This window comes from Macaca nemestrina, chromosome 3 (genome assembly GCF_043159975.1).
Source record: "Macaca nemestrina isolate mMacNem1 chromosome 3, mMacNem.hap1, whole genome shotgun sequence".
Lineage (NCBI taxonomy): Eukaryota > Metazoa > Chordata > Mammalia > Primates > Cercopithecidae > Macaca > Macaca nemestrina.
Genome location: NC_092127.1, coordinates 187,756,078 through 187,777,750, shown reverse-complemented (window position 1 = coordinate 187,777,750; position 21,673 = coordinate 187,756,078). Strand labels below are relative to the sequence as shown.

Below are 21,673 nucleotides of genomic sequence, written 5' to 3'. Positions count from 1 at the left end.
AATGGATTGCACCAGGGTCTGTCCATTATGCAAGCTGGGCTGCAAAGGCTGTCTTGACTCTACCCTTATGCTCTGTCAGGGCTCAGAAAATGACACCCCAAAGCGTGGTGCCTGAGCCTGAGTATTTTGAACTGAAGGATATTGGAAGGAACTCAGAAGCAAGGTCTTTCCAACCTTCTCTTGACACCCTCTCTCCTGCTTGTCTTGTTCCTCCAAAGTGAGTAACATAAACCAGAATTCATCTTCCTTAAGGTGGGTCATAGAACCTAGAAACCCTCCTGCTAAAGCAAACTATAAAACCTAGAAAGGTCACTCTCTACTTTCTCCTTCTCCTTTGAAAACCCTCATTTCAGAAGGGGTCCTGCCCCATACCCGGGAGGAAGGAAGGCTACACAGAGAGGCTAAGAAGAATCTGAGCCGACAGCTTTGCTGGGTCCCCTTTCAGTCTGTTCCCACTAGGTCATACCCATTTATCCAATCACATTTCTTCCTGGCTGTCCATTCTTCATCTAACCTAAGCATAAAAATCAACAGTTTTCCTTGGGTCTTGGGGTTGTCATTTCTGAATCCTCCCATGTCACATAAAACTTGTAATAAATAAATTTGCTCTGCTTTTTCTCTTGTTAATGTGTCTTTTGTTACAAGAGTGTTGGTCATGACCCTTAAGGTGGATGAGTAAAGGACTCACACCTTCACAGCCTTGCAGCCCCATCTCCAATCAGTAGCCACACCTGCCACTTCTACCCACAAATACCTGGATTCCACTCATCTCTTCCCATTGTCATTCCTACCACTCAATTCCCTGTCACCATCATTTCCTGATGAGTCTTCTGGAGCAGCTTCCTCACTCATCTCTCCAGTTCATCCCCCGCTTCTACCAGTCTGTCCTTACTGTGGCAAGAGGGGCATTTGAGAAAGGCAATTACATGGTTACCTCTCCTCTGCTCAGCACCCTCCAATTGGATGGACACCAAAATCCTTGCCTTGGTCCCCTTGGTCCTGTGTTCCCTCCTCTCTGGCCTCATCTCAAGCCACTGCCCTCATGTCGCACTCTTCCTCTGTAATCCACACTGCCAGCTCCTTGAGTTCCTTGAACGTGCCATGCTCCCTCCTGCTGCAGCAGGGCCTTGCACTTGCTGCTTCCTCTTCTTTCTTCTAGTGAATTCCTACTCCTCCTTCAGCTCTCCATTCAAGCCAGTGCCTCGGGGAAGTCTTCCCTCACCTGTAGATCAGGTCTGGTGTCCCTGCCATGAAGCCTCACACCACCACCTAGCTTTCCTTCATTGCGTCTGTCATAGCTTTTGATCATACAATGATGTGTGACTCTCTGAATAGTGGTCCCTCTTTACCAATTTACTGTGAGCCTCAAGAGGCAGGACCAATGACTGTTTGCTCCCCCTCTGTATCTCTAGTGGTGGTAGAAGAGGAGTTCAATAATTATCCTCAAATGAACTAAAACGAATGGATGCTTAGATCTTTTTTTTTTTTTTTTTTTTTTGGAAACAGGGTCTTGCTCTGTTGCCCAGATGTGATGATCACGGTTCATTGCAGCCTTGACCTCTGGGGCTCAAGTGATCCTCCCACCTCAGCCTTCCAGGTAGCTGGGACTACATGCATCCACCTCTATGCCTGGCTAATTTTTGTATTTTTGTATTTTTTTTTTTTTTTTTTTTTTTTTTTTTAGAGATGGGATATTATTACGTTGCCCAGACTTGTCTCGAACTCCTGGGCTAAAGCAATCTGCCCACCTCAGCCTCCCAGAGTACTGGGATTACAGGCAGGAGCCACTGTGTCTGGCCCAATGCTTAAGATCTTTTGAGACAAAAAAGAGGAAGTGGGATAGTTTCAATACTACAGGAAGCTCAGAAAAACAAAAAACCCCAAACACGCCCCCCAGTCCCCCCAAAAACATACATATATTTATTTGATACTTGGCTGTGCAGGTTCAAAAATTATTTATTTATTTATTTGCTTTTGGAAAAACTCAAGTCAACTTGGTGAGGTCACTTTTTTCTGGCACTCCTTCCTATTTGGGTAGTAAAGGGACCTGCATGGTCTGGATGGATAATTGTGATGAGGAGGTTACTGGGATTACCCTGAAAGCACTGACTGTGAGCTTTCAAGGATAGAAGCTGCATCTTCATCTCTATAACCCCACGTTTGGCATCAGCCTGAGGAGATGCTAGGCAGCAAATATGAATTATGGCCCACACTGTTAATTTCTCACCCATGAGTAGTTCCTTTGCTTGCTAAGAGAAAATTCTGATTTTGCTTGGGAAACAAAGTGTCCAGTGTCAGATTATGACTCATGGTTGGTTTAAGCCAGGCTGGGGGCTTTTGTTCCTTTTGTTCCTCACTGATACTTGAGAGAGTTTACAGTAGGGACTGTCCTGTGGTCCACTTCTGGATAATGAGACATAAGGAGAAGTCTGCTGGATCCTTCTAAGAAGATTTTCTTCATTGGTTAAAGGCAAGAGGCACATCAAGAAAAGCTCCCTTGACATAGCTTCCTCTGTCTTGCTCCTGGAGTCTGAACTTGGTGATGATGGCTGGAGCTATAACAGCCATCCTGTGACCATGAGGCTCCAAGGGTATAAAGCAGTAATATTCAGGAAGGTGGTGCCTTTGGACAAAAAGATAAAAGGAATCTTGCAAAGATAAAGGGAATCTTGTAAAGGCTCAGCTACATCACTGAGCCTTTGCAAGCCCCTGCCTTCTTCCTCTTAATTCCTGTTACGTTAGATAACTAAATGTCTGGATTGCAAAAGCCACAAGTAGTCAGGCTTTCTGTTAGTCACAGCTGAAAACATTTCTCTTATTTTCAAATAATTTCAGACTTAACAGAAGAATTAATTGTAAGGCAAAGAACTTTCATGCCCTTCACCCACATGTCACCAATTGTTATTTGCCACATTTACTTTCTCCATCTATGTAGTCTATTCTGCTCTATTATCTTTCCCTGAACCATTTGAAATTCAGTTGCAGGGATCCTTCTCCTCTCCCTTAAACATTTCAGAACATACTCCCTTTGAACAAGAAGAGTCTAGTGCTCAAGTTCGGGAAATTTGAGGTTGATGCCATACAATCGTCTAGTCCTTGATAATTGTCTAATAGTTCACATTAAAATTTTGTCAACAGTCTCAATAACGCCCCTCAAGGCACCTTTCCCCTGATCCAGCTGTCATGCCTTTTTAGTCTCCTTTAATCTGCAACAATTCCTCCACCTCTTTTTGTCTATCATGGGGTTGACACCAATGAAGAGTTCAGGTCAGTCCTTGAAGGTCCCTCCATCTGTGTTTGTCTGATGTTTCCTTCGGGGAAAAGAATGCTACAGAAGCGATGCTGTGTTCCCAGTGTGTCACATCAAGAGACACTTGGCACCCATTTGTCCTATTCCTGATGACGTTAACTTTGTTCTGTTCATTAAGGGAGGACCTGCCAGGTTTCTCTACTGTTAACACTTTTTCTCTTTGTAATTAATAAACCATATGAGTGGAAGTGCTATGAGACCATGAAAATATACTTTACCTTTTTAAATTTTCACTCAGTGATGATTCTTCCTTCAATAAACTATTATGACTATGGTTGCAAATGGAGTTTTCTATTATTCCCTCTATATTTATTCATTGGCATTCTACTGTAAGAAAGACTCCTTTCTTCTTCCCTCCCTCCCTCTCTCCTTTCCTTTCTTCCTTCCTTTTTCTTTCTTTCTATAGCTATGGGTTCTCATTTTATTCAATAGACTATAACCTACCATTGTCATTATTCATTTGGATGCTCACATCATCCCAGATCTGGCCAGTGGAAGCCCTTTCCAGTTGATTAATGTGTCCTTTGACATGTCTCTGCCATTCTTTGAATGCTTCCTTGCTTTCTGGCACCACACAGCACTCTGGGCTCACCTTGTACTTCCCTACCCCAGCCTTAGCATCAGCCACTTCTCCAAGGAGCTCTGGGTCCTTTTAGTAAAGGGTGGTATTTATAAACCACAATCTGGATGGTTTGTGGATATTGCACAGCATTCAGTCAGAAGCCATGGGAAATGGAGCAACATTTATTCAAACTTGTATTAGTCAAGCTACTTAATGCTAGGCTAGGCTGCAGTGAGTAATAATCCCTAACCTCGGTGACAGTGCAGAAAAAGGAGGGTGTCATATGTGGAGTCTGATGCAGGACAATAGGAGTTTTCTCCACCTGGTGACTCAGGTATCCAGGCGCATTCATCTCTGCAGGTCTGCCATCTTGACACGAGGTCATTGCAGAAGGAGAGAGGGTGTAGAGTCATGCCAATTCTTAGGTGCTCCTGACAAAGAGAGCTGCAGCACTCTGCTCACATTCCTGTTTTCCAGAACTCAGTCAGTACCCAACGCAACTGCCCAAGAGTCTGGGAAGCATAGAGAGTACACGGAGAGCTGGAGATCCCTCATCACTGCTGCCACGATATGTTCATTTATGCAATACATATCAATGGGTTCACCCCAGTAAGGCTGACTCCAAGAGGCTGACTTTAACTTGGGTGGTTTGCAGCTGGGGAAGAAAGGCAAGTCAGCACCGAGTGAACATATTATCCACTTCAGTGGGTTGTCGAGCTGTGCTAGAGGCAGATGCAGTGTGCTGCAGAAATACAGGTGGTGGCTACTACCCTGGAGTCTCGGGGAGATCCTAGTGTGCATTGGTGTGGGGTGTGAGAGGTGAGTGGGCACTCACCCCCTTAGGAAGAAGTGGGAAGGACATTTCAGACAGGGGCAAGTGCAAAGGCACAGGGCCTGAAAGAACTAGGCTGGGAGAAGAGGACAGCACTGGGATGGGTGGGAGAGGGGTCTGCTGGGGAAAGCTGGTGAGGCAAGAGATGAGGCTGGACAAGCAGACTGTGAAGGGACACACTGAGGAGCTGGGAATTAATGCATTTATTTTTATTAATTGGATTAATGATAAATAATGTGGGTTGCAGGGAATCATAGGGAATATGAAGATCACTGTGGTTGTGTTTTAGGAAGATTGCCTTGGTGGTAGAGTGTTGGATGGAGGAGATAGGAGTGGGGGTGAAGACATCAACACAGAGAGACCTACCCAAAGGCTCTGGCAGCCGTGCAAGCAAAAAGCATCAAGGACCTGAATTAGGAGGTGGCACTGGGGATGGATACAAGGGGTTGGCTGGTGGAGCCAGTTTGAGATAATGAATATATAATAGCTTCCATCTATTGTGGACTGTCAAGATGTATTATTGGCTCACAATCCTTCCTGGCCTTTCCACATTCCTGCGACCTCCCTGTGGACAGAGCAGATTTCTTGCTGTGCACATGACCAGCTTTGGCTAGAGACGCATGAGCAGAGTTAGTGCACGCTTGGTCTGACCGGAGGCTCTAACTGAATGTGATGTCGGGTGACCCCATTGACCCCCACCCCTGCATTATGAGAAGAGCAAGCTCCAAGGAACCATTGGCCTGTGAATGAGACACACAGAAGCAAACAGAGCCTGGACCCCAGTCCGAGGCAAGACTTCCCAGCTGACTGCAAATTATTAGCAAGAAGTAAACACTTGTTTTAAGCTGCTGAGACCATGGGGCTGTGTGTTATGCAGCATTGCTGTAAAAAAACTTGACCAATACAGGCACTTGCCCTTTCCTAAGTACAGCATCTTATTTCCCCATGATATCTCTTCATAGTAAGGATTAGGGGTGCCATTTTAAAAATGAGGCTACTGAAGCTTAGAGAGGTTACATCACTTGCTTCAGGTTCCAGAGCTGGTAAGTCAGAGGAGGATTTGAACCCAGGACTGTTTTGTAAGACTATCCTTCTCCCTCTGTCTACACAGTGCTGCCTTTCAAAGCTGCCAAGCTCCTGAGTTACCCATTTTAACCCGCCAGAAACCTCCTCGCTCCTGAACTGGGGAGAGGGACTGAGCTTTGGGTTTCAAGAGGAGGCTCTAGGGCCACCATCAGGGGGCCTGTGCTTGAGGTGATGTGGCTGGCTCATCACTTGGGCCTTTCCACTTGCCCCTCCCCATTCCCTCCTCCCCACCCTGCTCCCTGCCCTGTGCCAAGCTGAGCATATTGGCAGGGCTGGTGGCTGGGAGCTCAGCATGTATCCTGCAGCCACGGAACAGAGCTTTTATTGCTGTCATACAGAGTTGACTGTTTCGATACCAGCAGCGGGTGCAGCAAAATCCCTCCCATTTTCTTATCAAGTTTTCCATTTGTCTCAGTGAAGCAAATCCAATTTAAAATACATCTTCAGAAAAAGGAGGGCCAGTGAGTTTAACTAGAAGAATATTTGCTAACTGGATTAGGAAAACTCGCTCTGTGCTGAAATGTTCGAGGAAAATCCTCTTAGTACAATTTTGCAGGAGCCAGGCATGTGAAAGGATCATTTCCTCTCTATCATCCCCTGAGATCAGGGCTCTGGCTGGATGAAATGAGGCAGGAGTTTATTAGCTGCTTAGCTGATTAGAGCCTATGCTGATGAGGCTGAGCTCTGACAAGTCAATGTCAGAGAGAGATCTTGGTTTCCAGCAGTTTTTAACTCTGCCCAACTCTTTGTGGGAAAGAGCCTGGATAAGAAAGGACACCCACTACTTACTCAAAACCACCATCCCCAGCAGACAAGCAGCTCATGGAGCTCTCCCTGGGAAAGACTGAAGGCTGTGGAGACCTAGCTGCATATTATATTATATTTTGCATCATAAGGTCTTGATACAGAAAAAACTCAGTTTCCAAAACTGATGAGAAACCCAGTCCTTTTTTTTTTTTTTTTTTTTTTTTTTTGATAGAGTCTTGCTCTATCTCGTCTCCCAGGCTGGAGTGCAGTGACGCAATCTCAGTTCACTGCAACCTCTGCTTCCCAGGTTCAAGTGATTCTTCACCCTCCCGAGAATCTGGGATTACAGGTGTCTGCCACAACACCCAGCTAAATTTTGTATTTTTAGTAGAGATGAGGTTTCGCCATGTTGGCCAGGCTGGTCTCGAACTCCTGTTAGGTGATCTGCCCACCTCGTCCCCCAAAGTGCTGGGATTAAAGGCGTGAGCCACCACACCTGGCCAAAAAATGATGAGACACTCAGTTGTTTGGATAACAGGGAGAATGTTTAGTGTTCTAAAAACGTATCCTTTCACATGTAACGCTTCCTGCCTCTGAGGCTTTGCCTTTGCTGTTCCCTCTGTTAGGGTCGTATTTCCACCCTGCATGCTGGTGAATTCCACTTTGCCCTCTTGCCCAAGTGTCATCTTTTCTGGACAGCCCTTTCCTGTGCTGCCCATCAAACAGGTCGTCCCTTGTTCTCATGCCACTGCTGAACATTGTTTATTCCTTGTGCTAGTCAGGGCTTTGTCAGTTGTAACAACTGAAACTCCACTTAGACATGTTTCAGCTAAAGGGTGACTTACTGACTTTTGTAATTGCAGAGACCATGGTATGCCTGAATTTAGAGATTCAAAGAAGTCATTTTCTCTCTCTCTCTCCTCTTCCTCTCCTCCTTCTCATTTTCCTTATCTTTTTCTTTCCTCTCCTCCTTCCCTTGTTCTTCTTTTTCCTTCCTTTCCTCTTCCTTCCTCTCTCCCTACTTCTTTCTCATTCTCTCCCTCTAATTTGCTCTATTCTCAATATGGGCCTCATTCCTTCTACTGCAAATAAGGAAAATGACCACCTGGAAACCCAAGGCCCACCACATCCCAGCAGAGCCACCCCAGCAGAAAGAAACCCAGCTTCTCTCTCCAGCATCTACACATCAACCCAGGCCAGAACTCCATCGGACCCTTGTGAAACATGCTTCCATACCTCGGTGGACCGCTGAGTTCAGAGAATTCAGAATAATGACAGGCACTTCTGGGGTCATGGGCCTTCCCTGTAGCTAAGGTGACAGAAGGACAGACTGGTCTGGAATGTCCATGCCAGCTGGCTCACATGGCCAGCCATTGATGCTGGCTGTTTTCTGGGAGCTCAGTTGTGCTCTAGACCAGAAAACCTCCATGTGGCCTCTCCGCACGACTTTCATTTCTTATAGCATGGTGACTAGGGCCCAATGGGGAGACTCTCATGAGCAACGTTTCCAAAAGACCAAAGTGGCAGCTGTGAACCCCCTCATGGCTGAGCCTCAGCCCCCATGCTGCATCAGAGCCACTGCCGTCTTGGCTTCCCAGGGGGCCACCCCAGAAGCAGCATGGAAGGGGACGTGGAAACCAGGAGGTTCCAGGGAAGTCCCTCTGATATAATTTAGATATTTATCCCTACCCAGATTTCATGTTAAATTGCAATCTCCAGTGCTGGAGTTGGGGCCTGGTGGGAGTTGTTTGGACCATGGGGTAGATCCCTCCCACGGACTCTCTCTTGCTTGCTCCTGCTTTGGCCACGTGATGTGCCTGCTCATGACTGTAAGCTTCCTGAGGCCTCCCTGGGAGCCAAGCAGATGCCAGCACCATGCTTCTTGTAAAGCCTGCAGAACCATGAGCCAATTCAACCTCTTTCTTTATAAATTACCTGGTCTCAGATATTTCTTTATAGCAATGCAAGAATGGCCTAATACGCCATCTTTGGAGACTAGCTAGCATATGGGCCTTCTCCATCTGTAGCTACACTTGTAGAACACACGGGGCTTCCAAGACCACTGCAGCAGCTGGAGGAAGAGCTCATCCTGTGGGATGTTCCCAAGGCTCAGATCTGTGGTTCACATCACTTCTGCCCACATTCTATTGGCCAGAATCTCACTCCCTAGCCTCCACCTGACAGCAAGGGAACCCAAAGGGAAGGATCTGCTGGGGGCCATCTCTGCCACAAGGAGCAAGTGAAAGCAAGTAGAGAGGAAGCCAAGACTGATGCCCAAGTGGGAGAGGTGCTGAGGAAAGAGGTATTTCTTTTATTTTGACAGAGTTCTGAATGTTTCAGAGTAGTCTAAGTGCACCCAAAAGCACAATGATTAAATGAGGGGCAGGAGAGTGGCTTAGAAGATTGTTTTTCTGGATTCAGCTCCAACAAAATTTGTTCCCCACATCTTGGTGCTGTGTCATGGTCCTTCTCGCCACTGATATTCAGCCTTGATACCCTGCTGTGGCTCTACCAGGGAGGGAAAATACTTTCCTGCCACTGCCCTGAGCCTCCTGACTGACCCCAGCTACCTTGGACATCCCAGCTTTTGGGACTACCTCAGACCGCCCTATAACCAACAATCAGAGGCTGGCGCAGCAAGGGTGCTCTGGTACCCTGCCTGGTGCTCCAGGGTGACAGGCAGCACGTGCTATCATTGATCGGTGTCTGTGCAGTATTTGCTAGAGTTTTGTGGATCTCAGCCTTGAAACCTGTGTCTTTTTACAGTCAAAGGGTCTGAGTTGGGAGAAGGCACCTAGATATGCTCCACCATAGCGTTCTGGTGTTTCCTGTCATCTCTGAAGCCTCTGAGCTCTTATAACAGGGGCTTAAAGACTGTAGCATTGGGATATGAAGACTCGTAGTTATTGTCCAGTTCAGGGGACTTTAACTCCAGGTATCTGGAACTTAGAATAAATCCTCATGCCCTCACCATGGCAACAGGGCTCACCTCCTTTGTCTCATACCTCTCCCTCCCTTGGCCACTATTGCTACAGACATCCTGACCCCTTTACCTCTTTATCTCTGCCCCAGGGCCTTTGCTTGGGCTCACTTTCCTCCAAGAATAATTTACCCCTGATATTTGCCTGACTAAATCCTTCTCACCTTTCTGATTGCAAAGAGGCTTCCTCGACAACTCATTCTGAAGCAGCTTTTCCCTCCAGTCTAGCTACTCTCTCTTTCGCTATTCTGTTTGATTTTATTTATAGCACTTAGCACTGTATGACATTGTTTATTTTGAAATTGTTTATTTCTCTCTCCTCAATAACACAAGCCCTAGAAAGACAAGGAATATGTTTTTTATTCTGTTTCTATCCCTGGGCCCTAGAATAGGGTCTGGGAGGTGATTGCAGCAGAACCCCTAGCTGAAAAGGCAATCCTGTGCTAATTAGAAAAAAAGAGCTCCCTTCCCCCATCCATGCTTTTTTTTTTTTTTTTTTTTTTATGGAAACTCCCTCTGTTACCCAGGCTGGAGTGCAGTGGAGTGATCTTGAAGAGAGCCCTTTCTTGATATACTTTATCAACTTCTGCTGGAAGTTTTTTATACTCATTATACAAACCCACCCTATCTGTGACTTACACGACCTGTATGGCCCTGCCTCCATCCCATCAAAAATGCGTGTGGAGTGAATGAATGGATTGGTGGAAGTCAGGGGGACTGGAATATCTGGAAACAAATGTCAGCGTGTGTGGCCAGCGTCTATGCACCTCTCTTGGTTTGATTGCATCTTCTGTGCATTGATTTCACAGTGCTGGGCACAGGATCCCTTTTTTGCTCATTACCGACAAAGATTTGTCAAGCACCCACTCACTGTGTTCGCTTGGGGAATTCAGACATGAACAAGACACGATTTCTTGATTTAAGAAGCTGAGATTCTAGAGGGCCAGGCAGTGATGTGAAAGATGGTGCAGTCCAGGGTCCTAACAGCTGTATTAGGAGCCAGCCCAGGGCTCTCCTGGAGACAGGACACCTGTTCAGTGCAGAGGACTCAGTAAGCCTTTCTGAAGAAGTGATTGAGCGGGCTCTGAAAAGATGGAGAGGTTTGAGCATTGCTAAGTGCTTTGTACAACTTACAGAGATCCATGTTGCCCAGTCTCCAAGCAGTCTCATGTTCAGCAGACAAAAGGCAATTTTCAAATGGAAATTCTTTACTTGCATTTCTATTTCTATTTCCTCCCTTCCTTCCTTCTCCCCAACTCCCCCCCGAATCTTGCTCCGTTGCCCAGCAGACTGGAGTGCAGTGGTGTGATCTCGACTCACTGCAACCTCCAACTTCTGGGTTTGAGTGATTCTCCTGCCTCAACTACCTGAGTAGCTGGGATTACAGGCACATGCCACCATGCCTGGCTAATTTTTGCATTTTTAGTAGAGACAGGGTTTCACCATGTTGGCCAAGCTGGTCTCGAACTCCTGACCTCAAGTGAGCCACCTGCCTCAGCCTCCCAAAGTGCTGGGATTACAGGTGTGGGCCACTGTGCCCGGCCCTTTACTTGCATTTCTTAAATTCTGTGAAGTCAGTAGGGATTGTTCTCTAGAATTCCCTTTTACTCTCCTATCCAGATTCCCCCAGATCCCAGTTCTCTCACCTCTTTCATGCAATTTTCCCTGCAAAACTCCACCCACAGCTTTCAATACCTCTCCCCACTTCTCTGCTCTTTATTGTGAAGACAAGCACAGTCTCTTCCTTTTGGGACCATTCTTCCCTCCTCCAGCTTTTCAGGTCTAATAATGTATCCACTCTCTATCACAAAAGCCAAGTTAGAATTCTCATTGGAGCGCAGCCCAGGTCAAGAAACTGCAGATACAGCAGAGGGAGAAAGGAGGTTCAGAACACTCATGTGTTAATTGTTTTGGTCTCATCACAGTTTCTTTTTTCTTTTTTCTTTTTTGAGAGGAAGTCTTGCTCTGTCACCCAGACTGGAGTGCAGTGGCGCGATCTTGACTCACTGCAACCTCTGCTTCCTGCACGCCATCATGCCCAGGTAATTTTTGTGTTTTTAGTAGAGATGGGGTTTCCCCATGTTGGCCAGGATGGTCTCGATCTGATTCGTGATCTGCCTGCCTTGGCCTCCCAAAGTTCTGGGATTACAGGCATGAGTCACCACACCTGGCCGGTCTCATCACACTTTCTAAACGACTATTATTACCTAATTTCCCAGATGAGAAAACTGAAGCTCAGAGAGATCAAGCGACCTGCCGGATATCCCAAAGCTAGTAAGTGCCGGTTCTTCCTGCCTGCCATACTTCTCTTCCCTCTGTCTTCCCCTTTGCCTACTTAACTTGATTCAACCCAAAGAGAAATTTCCCCAGGAAAGCCATCCCTAAACATCTTGCCTTGGCCAACCTCCCCAACTACCGTACACTTCAATAAGGCTGTGAACTTTCCCTTCACAGCCCTTGTCACATTTGTAATTGTGCATTTCTTTGGATTATTCCTGGGTTAAAGCCTATCGAGACTTTAAACTTTTTTTTTTTTTTTTTTTTTTTTGAGATGGAGTCTCACTCTGTTGCCCAGGCTACAGTGCGTTGGTGTGATCTCGGCTCATTGGGTTCATGCCATTCTCCTGCCTCAGCCTCCCAAGTAGCTGGGACTACAGGCGCCGCCACCATGATCAGCTAATTTTTTGTATTTTTAGTAGAGAGGTAGTTTCTCCGTGTTAGCCAGGATGGTCTCAATCTCCTGACCTTGTGATCCGCCCGCCTCGGCCTCCCAAAGTGCTGGGATTACAGGCGTGAGCCACTGCACCCAGCACATTTATCCTTTCTAATACCAACAATTCAATTACATTCTTTTAGTTATTTGTAAATGTACAATTAAGTTATTATTGACTACAGTCATCCTGCAGCGTGAGCCATCGTGCACAGCCTAGACTTCAAGCTTTTAGAATAGCACCTCTCTCTCTCTCTCTCTCTCTCTCTCTCTCTCTTTTTCTCTCTCTCTCTCTCCCTCCCATTGTATAACCAGTGAGTAAAACAACATCTGGGACATGTCAGTACTTGTTAAATATTTACTGAATGAAAGAATGAGTGACTGGAATTCAAACCCCTGTCTCCAAAATCCAAGTTCTTGTCTGACATCATGACTTGGCGTTCTCCAGGAGGAGAGGATGGGGGAAGGTCATTCCAGGTTCAGGAAGTACCATATGACCGTTTACAATGTGTGTTCTTTTCTGGCTGTGGCGGCGGTGGTGGCAGCTTGAATCTAGGCTGTATGCAGAGTGGTGAAAGGAGAAGCAGGAGCTATGGACAAAGATGAGGGCAAGATGAGGAAAAGACCTTGCATGCCGGGCCAGGAACAGGGGCCACAGGGAGCTGATCATGAAACACACTGAGGGTGTTTCATCAGGGGAGTGACATGAGCATAGTCACATTCAGGAAAGATCACTGCGTGCTGGGAAGACAGAGGGTCAGGGCAGAGCCTGGAGGCCAGGAGAGCGCAACCATCAAACAGGGTAGAGAAGGCACAGTTCTGGACAGGGATGTCAGTGGCGAGAGGAGTGGTCCAGCTCCCAGAAGATGAGGAGAGACAGGAGGTGAGGATGGCCCTTCGGTTTCAGGTTTAGGCACCTGGACAGATGGTCTTACCCTCTCCAGCAGCAGAAAGCACTGAAGGGGAAGGAGGTTGGGGGAAGGGACTGCGTAGGCTGAGTAGCCTAAGTCTGAGAAGCTGGGCCACTTGCAGGTATTGGTCCAGGGTGCAGGTGTGTTTGGTGGAGGGGGAGACTAGGAAGGGAGGAGAAAGTCCAGTCTGTTTCTAGACCTCACCATGCTGCAGGTGTCTGGGCCAGCAGGTCGCAGATGGAGCTGTGCAGCTGGCTGCTGTTACATCCCTTTCTCTCCCAGCTGCCTTCAGCTGAGCTTAAGGCCAGCAGAGGCCAAAACACTTCACAAATGCAACTGGTCAGTTGGGAGGTGCGCTCAGAGCTCAGGAACACTGTTTGCCTTCTTTATTGTTTGCCATCATTCTTTTCTTTCAGTTTGGGTTTTGGGCCCCCTCAGTTTCTTTTCTGTTAACACTGAGCTATTTATCCATCCCTCTCAAGGTTGAAAAAGAGAAAGACTGTAAAAGTGCCCTGCAAAGAAGAGGCTTCCAACCCTCTGGGGTACTCTCTTCCTCCTCTTGTCTTCTGGGTTCATCCCAAATTATTCCCCAAGGGAAAAATCGCTCAAGGATTTAGGGCGGTGGTGGGGCAAGGACAGTCTCCCAAGAGGTCAGGTGAAGCCCCAGCCTCAGGGTGTTGAGGGAGGGGCTGGGGGAAGCGGGAGCCTGTTCCTAGGAGACACTGTCTACTGGACACCTCATCCTAGACGGCTTCCCCGAGTTCTGACACTGTCCCAGGAGTAGGAATCATTCATTATCCCACGCTGCGGTGAAGGAAACCAAGGCCAGGTAAAGTTTTGTAGGGCCCTCAAAGTTGCAGAGCTGGGAATAAAGTCCGGATTGGGACTCAGGTCTGTGGGCAATCCAAGGCTGCCCCCTTTACCCTTCAAATGCTCTTTCCTCCTCCGGAAGCCCTCGCGTCCTCCTCCCTACCCCACCTCTTGTTCCCCAAGCGTGGCCAGGGCTAGGGCTCCAGGGTTGCGCCAAGCGCCGTTCGGTCTTCCCGGGGAGAATTTTCCCCGGCCCGAGGCTAGGGTCTGGCGCTGGGGCGCCCCTCAGACCTGCGGGATCTCCCCTAAACTCTGGCGCGCTGAGCGCGGTGAGCGAGGTCGCCAAGGCACAAGTGGGGCGGGAGCTCGAGAGAGCTGGGCGCGGAGGCGCTGGGGGCGGGACGCGGGGCCCGGGAGCGGCCAGGGACCGCGGCAGCGCCGCAGTGCCAGCCCGGCGCCCGCGGCTGCCTGCCCCAGCCCCTTAGTGGCGGCTTGTTCTCTTCTCTCGCTCTGAACTAGACACAGCCGCTGCCGCTGCCGTCCGGCGCGCTGCAGACTCCCGAGAACAGCCCTGGCTGTCAGCGGGCACCAGCCGCTTCCTGTCCCCAGCGCTAAGACTGGAGGGGCGCACCATCGCCACCGAGCCAGAGGCGCTTCAGGAGGCAAGAGAAGTCCCCGCGCGCTCCGGGGCCCGGCGCAGCTCATGGTGAGCGCCCTCTGGGGCTCGAGGGTCCCTTGGCTGAGGGGGCGCATCCTTAGGGTGCCCCATGGGGCTGCCTTGGGGTCTCAGGGCTGAAATTGGGACCGCCCAGAGACCGCCCCTGCAGCCCAGCCCGAAATGCTGCCGCCAGGGAGCAACGGCACTGCGTACCCGGGGCAGTTCGCGCTGCAACAGCAGCTGGCGCAGGGGAACACTGTGGGGGGCTCGGCGGGGGCACCGCCACTGGGGCCCGCACAGGTGGTCACCGCCTGCTTGCTGACCCTACTCATCATCTGGACCCTGCTAGGCAACGTGTTGGTGTGTGCAGCCATCGTGCGGAGCCGCCACCTGCGCGCCAAGATGACCAACGTCTTCATCGTGTCTCTGGCCGTGTCAGACCTCTTCGTGGCGCTGCTGGTCATGCCCTGGAAGGCAGTCGCCGAGGTGGCCGGTTACTGGCCCTTTGGAGCGTTCTGCGACGTCTGGGTGGCCTTCGACATCATGTGCTCCACAGCCTCCATCCTGAACCTGTGCGTCATCAGCGTGGACCGCTACTGGGCCATCTCCAGGCCCTTCCGCTACGAGCGCAAGATGACCCAGCGCATGGCCTTGGTCATCGTCGGCCTGGCCTGGACCTTGTCCATCCTCATCTCCTTCATTCCGGTCCAGCTCAACTGGCACAGGGACCAGGCGGGCTCTTGGGGCGGGCTGGACCTGACTAACAACCTGGCCAACTGGACGCCCTGGGAGGAGGACGTTTGGGAACCCGACGTGAGGGCAGAGAACTGTGACTCCAGCCTGAATCGAACCTACGCCATCTCTTCCTCGCTCGTCAGCTTCTACATCCCTGTGGCCATCATGATCGTGACCTACACGCGCATCTACCGCATCGCCCAGGTGCAGATCCGCAGGATTTCCTCCCTGGAAAGGGCCGCAGAGCACGCGCAGAGCTGCCGGAGCAGCGCAGCCTGCGCGCCCGACACCAGCCTGCGCGCTTCCATCAAGAAGGAGACCAAGGTTTTCAAGACCCTGTCCGTGATCATGGGGGTCTTCGTGTGTTGCTGGCTGCCCTTCTTCATCCTTAACTGCATGGTCCCTTTCTGCAGTGGACACCCCGAAGGCCCTCCGGCCGGCTTCCCCTGCGTCAGTGAGACCACCTTCGACGTCTTCGTCTGGTTCGGTTGGGCCAACTCCTCACTCAACCCCATCATCTATGCCTTCAACGCCGACTTCCGGAAGGTGTTTGCCCAGCTGCTGGGGTGCAGCCACGTCTGCTCCCGCACGCCGGTGAAGACGGTGAACATCAGCAATGAGCTCATCTCCTACAACCAAGACACCGTCTTCCACAAGGAAATCGCAGCTGCCTACATCCACATGATGCCCAACGCTGTTACCCCCGGCGACCCGGAGGTGGACAACGATGAGGAGGAGGAGGGTCCTTTCGATCGCATGTCCCAGATCTATCAGACATCCCCAGATGGTGACCCTGTTGCAGAGTCTGTCTGGGAGCTGGACTGCGAGGGGGAGATTTCTTTAGGCAAAATAACACCTTTCACCCCAAATGGATTCCATTAAACTGCATTAAGAAACGCCCTCATGGATCTGCATAACTGCACAGACACTGACAAGCATGCACACACACGCAAATACATGCCTTTCCAGTGCTTCTCCCTTTATCATGTGTTTCTGTGCAGTAGTTCATGTGCTTAGAAACCTCACCCCATGGATTGGTAGTTCAAATAATTGGCCGAAGCAGTTGCAATAAACTCAGTCAAATATACCCAGCCTACCAGAGATGGACCAATGATCATATTAGAGAAGAGAGTATGGTGCTGCATCCTTAAAAAAAAAAAAAAAAAAAGTGATACTTGGTCCTTAAAAAATATGCTCTCCCCTCCCTTTTTAAACTAATGGCTTGTTCAGTCACTTGTTTGTGTTTGAATTGATTTTTAAACAGCAGTTTGTGTGTGTGTGCAGTGATGCGGTGGGAGCACAGCTCTCCTGTGTCTGGATTCCCGTGACTCTGTGCTCATGTCATTTCTTCTCTCTGTGCTGGTGGGTGTCTCTTCACCATAGCTGAAGAAGTCTCCCTGATTTATTCTGGTGTCTAATAAACACAAATTATTTGTATTATGCGGTGACTGTCTTTGCTTTGCTGCACTGGGCTTCAGGATTGCTTCTGAGAAAACCATGAGTGCATCCTTAAAATGCAAAGAAGATATTTGCTGGGTCTGGAAGTACATGCTTATTCTCTTTACAGTTTGGCCTTAAAGATACACCAGGGCAAAGGACCTTGAGGAGCTTCTGTTTTCTCAGGTTTCTTTTTATTGCTTATACACATGTTGGCTCTGTGCTGAAACTTGGATTCAATGGCATGGCATTAGATCTTCTCAAGCCCAGATTTTTTTTTTTTCTTTTCTCATTTGGAATCCTTTTTGAAGTAACATAAGACAACTCACCTGATTCCTAGACAGTTGCGATCAGTTCATTGAAAAGATCATGTAGAATAATACCTTGAATCTTTCTCTATCTGAAATCTGTAGCATGTTTTAGAATGACATGGCTTTTGAGAAATCATGTTTTCTGAAGAGCTTTGAAATGTGTGAATCAAGATGCTTTAAAAAAGAAACGCTATTTTTAAATAGGCATTTTCCTTAGTGGACAAGAGCAAAATAGGGAAATGCTTTTTAACTAAGATGTAGAAGCCAGAGATGAAATGTGAATGAACTTGAAACTGGAATATCTGTAGGTCAAAGTGCTCAACAGAAAAGCCCAGCTGACTCCAATCATTTTGTTTTTGCTCTCTGCAGTGTGCACAGTCAAGGGGAGTGTTTTATTCCAGACCCACACCAGTTGAGAGCATATTATTACCATCAGATCTAAATGTGAGCACTATTAATGGAAGCAAATGAAATGAGAATATGCAATTTCTTGCAAGTCCCTGCTTTGAAGCAGTTTTATCAAGGACAGTTCAATCAATTTTGATCTCTTTAAGGATAATTTTATTGTCAGTCTTCTGTGCAGCCATATCTTGATCACTGCAAAATGTGCAGTTCCTGGCACATAATGCTTAATGAATACTTGTTGAATGAATGACTATTTCTGGAACAGTGAGATTGAAAGCAAATCCTATTCAGTATGTCAATTTTTATATATAATTTAGTCAAAATGATACTGGAATCTGAGGTCCGTGTTCAGTTTCTGACCTCCTGTGAATGGATAGCTAAGCAAACCATTAGGCAACATTAGGAGCAGTGAAAAGTACACAGCTATAGGATTCAGGAGATGGTCGCGTGACCTTGAATGACTCAATTAACCTTTCTGGGCCTCATTTTCCGTCTGTGTCTGCAAATGGAAACACTTATACTAGATCACTGTTTACTCAATCGTGCTTTGCGATGCAAATGTTAATGGATGGGGTCTCTGGTGAAATAAGTTCAGCAAACCCAGGTTCAATACCTGCTTTCTCGATAGGACTTCTTAGAGCTTCTCCTGTGCACGATGCATCCTCCAGTTGGGGAAGTTTCTGTATCAGTTCCCAATGCCGTTCACCTTGTGAACCTTGTTTGGTGGAATTCCTGTTACTGTTTCTCTGGAGTCCACAGTCACGGTTTGAGAAACTCAAATCTAACTGATCTGGAAGTCTTTACAATATTCTGTTCTAAAGCACGGGTTGCTATGAGCAAAATCTTTTGTGAAAAACACTGTTCTAGGCTCCAGTTTAGACAAGTTCTGTGTTATGGAAAATAGATTATGTAAGGACTTTGGAATTTCCTGTAAAATATCACTCACCATTATTATGTACTATGCACTAGGCATTGCTCTAGATGCTGGGAATATAGTTGTCAATCAAATTCTCTGCTGTCTTGGGACATTTATGTGAGTCGGGGGAGAGATAAGCCAATAAAGAGTTCTGTACTATACTGCACTGCATTGCACTGTGCTGTACTGATCAGGATAGGTAACGCCAGGCAGGGGTAGTTGCTATGTTGCAAAAAACCCAGGGTGAACAGGGTGGTGAAGCTGCTGTTTTATTTATGGTGGTCAGGGGAGGACTTTCCAAAGACGCACATGAAGAGAGACCTTGATGAAGTAAGGGTTGGAGGGCTGCTAATGTCTGAAAAGGAGAGCAATCCAGGCAGAGGGAGTGGCAAGTGCAAAGGCTTGGAAATGGGGTTGTTCTTGGCGCCCTCGGAGGAGTGTGGCTGGAAGGCTATAAAAGAGGAGCATGATAGGATTAATGTTAATTGCCATAGCAGCAATCGCAGCAGGCATGATGGAGACTCAGCCTGTGGTGGGTACAACATATGTATTAATTAATTTGACTCACACTGCCCTGTGAGGTAAGCACCCTTATTACCCCATTTTACAGATGAGGAGATGAAGGCATTGGCAGGCTGTATAACCAGCCTGTGGTCACAGAGCTGTTGAGTGGCAGAGCTCAACTTGAACCCAGGTAGCCTGACCGTGGAGTCTTTAATCCTAACTGCACTTTGATGGTGAGAGAGGATGCCAGGACACCTTCAGTCAGCAAATGCACTAGTTCACAGATCGGAACATTCAGTTTTTTGTTCATTTATTACTGAAATGGTTAACTGATTCATCCCCACAGCTATACGACAGCAGATCTTCATTGCGTACCTGCTCTGTGCACGGCTTTGTGTTTGGAGGGAAGGCACCCTAGGGTTATGGGCAAAGTAGCTCTTACATGATGGGCCAAGTGCTTTCCTGTATTCTTATTTATTCCTCACATTAACCTTACACGTTATTATTTTTCCATTTTACAGATGAGGACATGGGGGCACAGAGGACCTTGAGGACAAGGTTGTTTGTCCAAGGTCATGTGAGTAGTGGTGGAACCAGGGTTCAGTGTAGGTCAGTGGTTCTTAATTGAGGGAACTTTGCACCCTGCACCCCCACAGATATTTGGCAATGTCTGGAGACATTTTTGGTTGTCACAGCTCAGTGTCAGGTGCTCCTGCCATCTTGTGGGTAGAGGCCAAAGATGCTGCTAAACAACTTGTGGTGGACAGAGAATCATCCAGCCCCAAATACCCATGTTGCAGCACCCAAGAGGCCTTGGCCAGGCGGACAGACTCCAGGTCCCAGCTCCCTGTCCACAAGTCCACCTGCCTGGGATTGGAGGCTCCACCGCCCTGAGTTTGAAGTTTGGTTCCACCACTTATTAGTCATCTGAATTTGGGCACCTTTCTGAGCTCTGGCTTCTTTATCTGAGCAATGGGCACACGAACCACACAGAGTGTATATAACACAAAGCACATGCCCCAGAACTTTCTTGCTCTGATACATGCTGAATCTTCTTTTATAATCAGGCCTCCATACACCATATTCATTGGTTAGAAGTGAGTCATTAAGTCCAAATCTTATTCAAGGGGAGGCAATTAGACTTCACCTCTTCATGGGAAAAGTGCCAAAGAATTTGCAGAAAAGATGTTTTACATTTTATGCTTTATTTTTAAAAACTTGTTCTCACAGTTTCAGACTTACAGAAACCTTGCAACATGGTACAAAGAATTCCTAAGTATTGTTTACCCAGATCCCCCAAACATCAATATTTCACTGTATCACTTATCTCTGTTCTTCCCTTTCTCTTCTGAGTCACCTAAGATGTGATGCCCATTTATTCTTGAGTATTTTGTTGCCTATTTCCTAAAAACAGGGAATTTTCTCATCTCATCTACAGACTTTATTCAGACTTCACGATAATGTCCTTTACAACAAAACAATCCAAGACCATGTGTTGCATTTAGCTGTCCCCTGTAATTTGAAAGTTCCGCTGCTTTGTCTTTCATGACGCTGACCTTTGTGAAGATTACCTGGCCAGTTACTTTGTAGAATTGTCCTTCAACTCAGGTTTTTTGGTGCTTTTCCGTGATTAGATTCTGTCATGCACACTGGGCGGGAATATCACAGAAGCCATGCTGCACTTCTCTAGCTCATGGCAAGAGGGGCAGGTGCTGTTAATTAGTCCCATTACCAGCAGCGTTAACTTTGCTCGTGGGGTTACGGTGCTGTCCACCGTTTTACCCTTTATAATTAATAAGTATTTCCTTTGGAGAAATACTTTGAGACTATGAAGATGTCCTATTATCTCTCAAACTTGCATCCATTGGTTTTAGCATTTATTAGTGACCGTTCCCTGAATCAGTTATTACTGTGGTTGTGAAAAGGTTGTTTTTAAAAAAATTCCATCATCTTTCTAAATTTATTGTTGGTTTTCTACTTTAAGGAAAAACATTTGTTTATATATTTATTTACATTGGCATAGAATCTTGGTTTTCTAGTTTTTTGTTTGTTTGTTTTTGAGACAGGGTATCACTCTGTTGTCTAGGCTGGAGTGCAGTGGCATGATCACAGATCACTGCAATCTTGACTCCAGGGCCCAAGTGATCCTCCCACCTCAGCCTCCCAAGTAGCTGGGACCACAGGCATATGTCACCATGCCCAGGTAATTTTTTTATTTTTGTAGAGACGGGGTCTCCCTATGTTGCCCAGGCTGGTCTCCAGCTCCTGGGCTCAAACAAACCTCCCGCCTCAGTCTCCCAAAGTGCTGGGATTTACAGACATGAGTCACCGTGCCTGGTCCAGGTTTCTAGTTTTTATAAAAGGTTGTAATCCTTTACTTGACACTGTTAATGAGATACTATTTTGACATTGCAAGTATGGGACCTGGGGACACATGTGTCCCATTTGTGGGATATTAACACAATGCTCAGTCTAGGAGCAACACTCAGAACACTGTTTTCTATTGTCTTCTAAGACTGTCCCTGCCCTCAAATCTCTCAGTGAACTGAGGGTATCCATACTTGGATTTAGGTTGCCCTAGATTTGGTTAGTGGGAGACCTTTAAGTTGGTTTTTGTGTCCTTTTGACATGCTGGCATTATTCTTTGAGTAGTTTGTTACTTTTCAACACAAAATATGTCAGACTCATCTTTCATATTCCCTGTCCAAGCCTTGGAATCAGTCATTTTTCCAAGGTGACCTGGGTTCCTTCTAGTAGAA

The 21,673-nt window shown here is 47.4% G+C and overlaps 1 protein-coding gene across 2 annotated transcripts; it reads left to right on the top strand.

The window, feature by feature from the left end:
* The first annotated feature begins 14,278 nt into the window (after positions 1-14,278).
* Positions 14,279-18,576, top strand: LOC105465858 (dopamine receptor D5). 2 transcript variants are annotated; one of them, XM_071093869.1, is made up of 2 exons: positions 14,361-14,654; positions 14,956-18,576. In XM_071093869.1, the coding sequence occupies exon 2, from the start codon at positions 15,009-15,011 to the stop codon at positions 16,221-16,223; it is 1,215 nt and encodes a 404-aa protein (XP_070949970.1). In that variant the 5' UTR covers positions 14,361-14,654; positions 14,956-15,008; the 3' UTR covers positions 16,224-18,576. The 2 variants fall into 2 exon arrangements, with proteins under 2 accessions (XP_011712804.2, XP_070949970.1); XM_011714502.3 differs by having other exon boundaries at positions 14,279-18,576.
* Positions 18,577-21,673: the final 3,097 nt, after the last annotated feature.

Excerpts from the sequence above, each read along its gene's own strand:
- LOC105465858 (XM_011714502.3), top strand. The coding sequence starts at position 14,787 with ATGCTGCCGCCAGGGAGCAACGGCACTGCGTACCCGGGGCAGTTCGCG.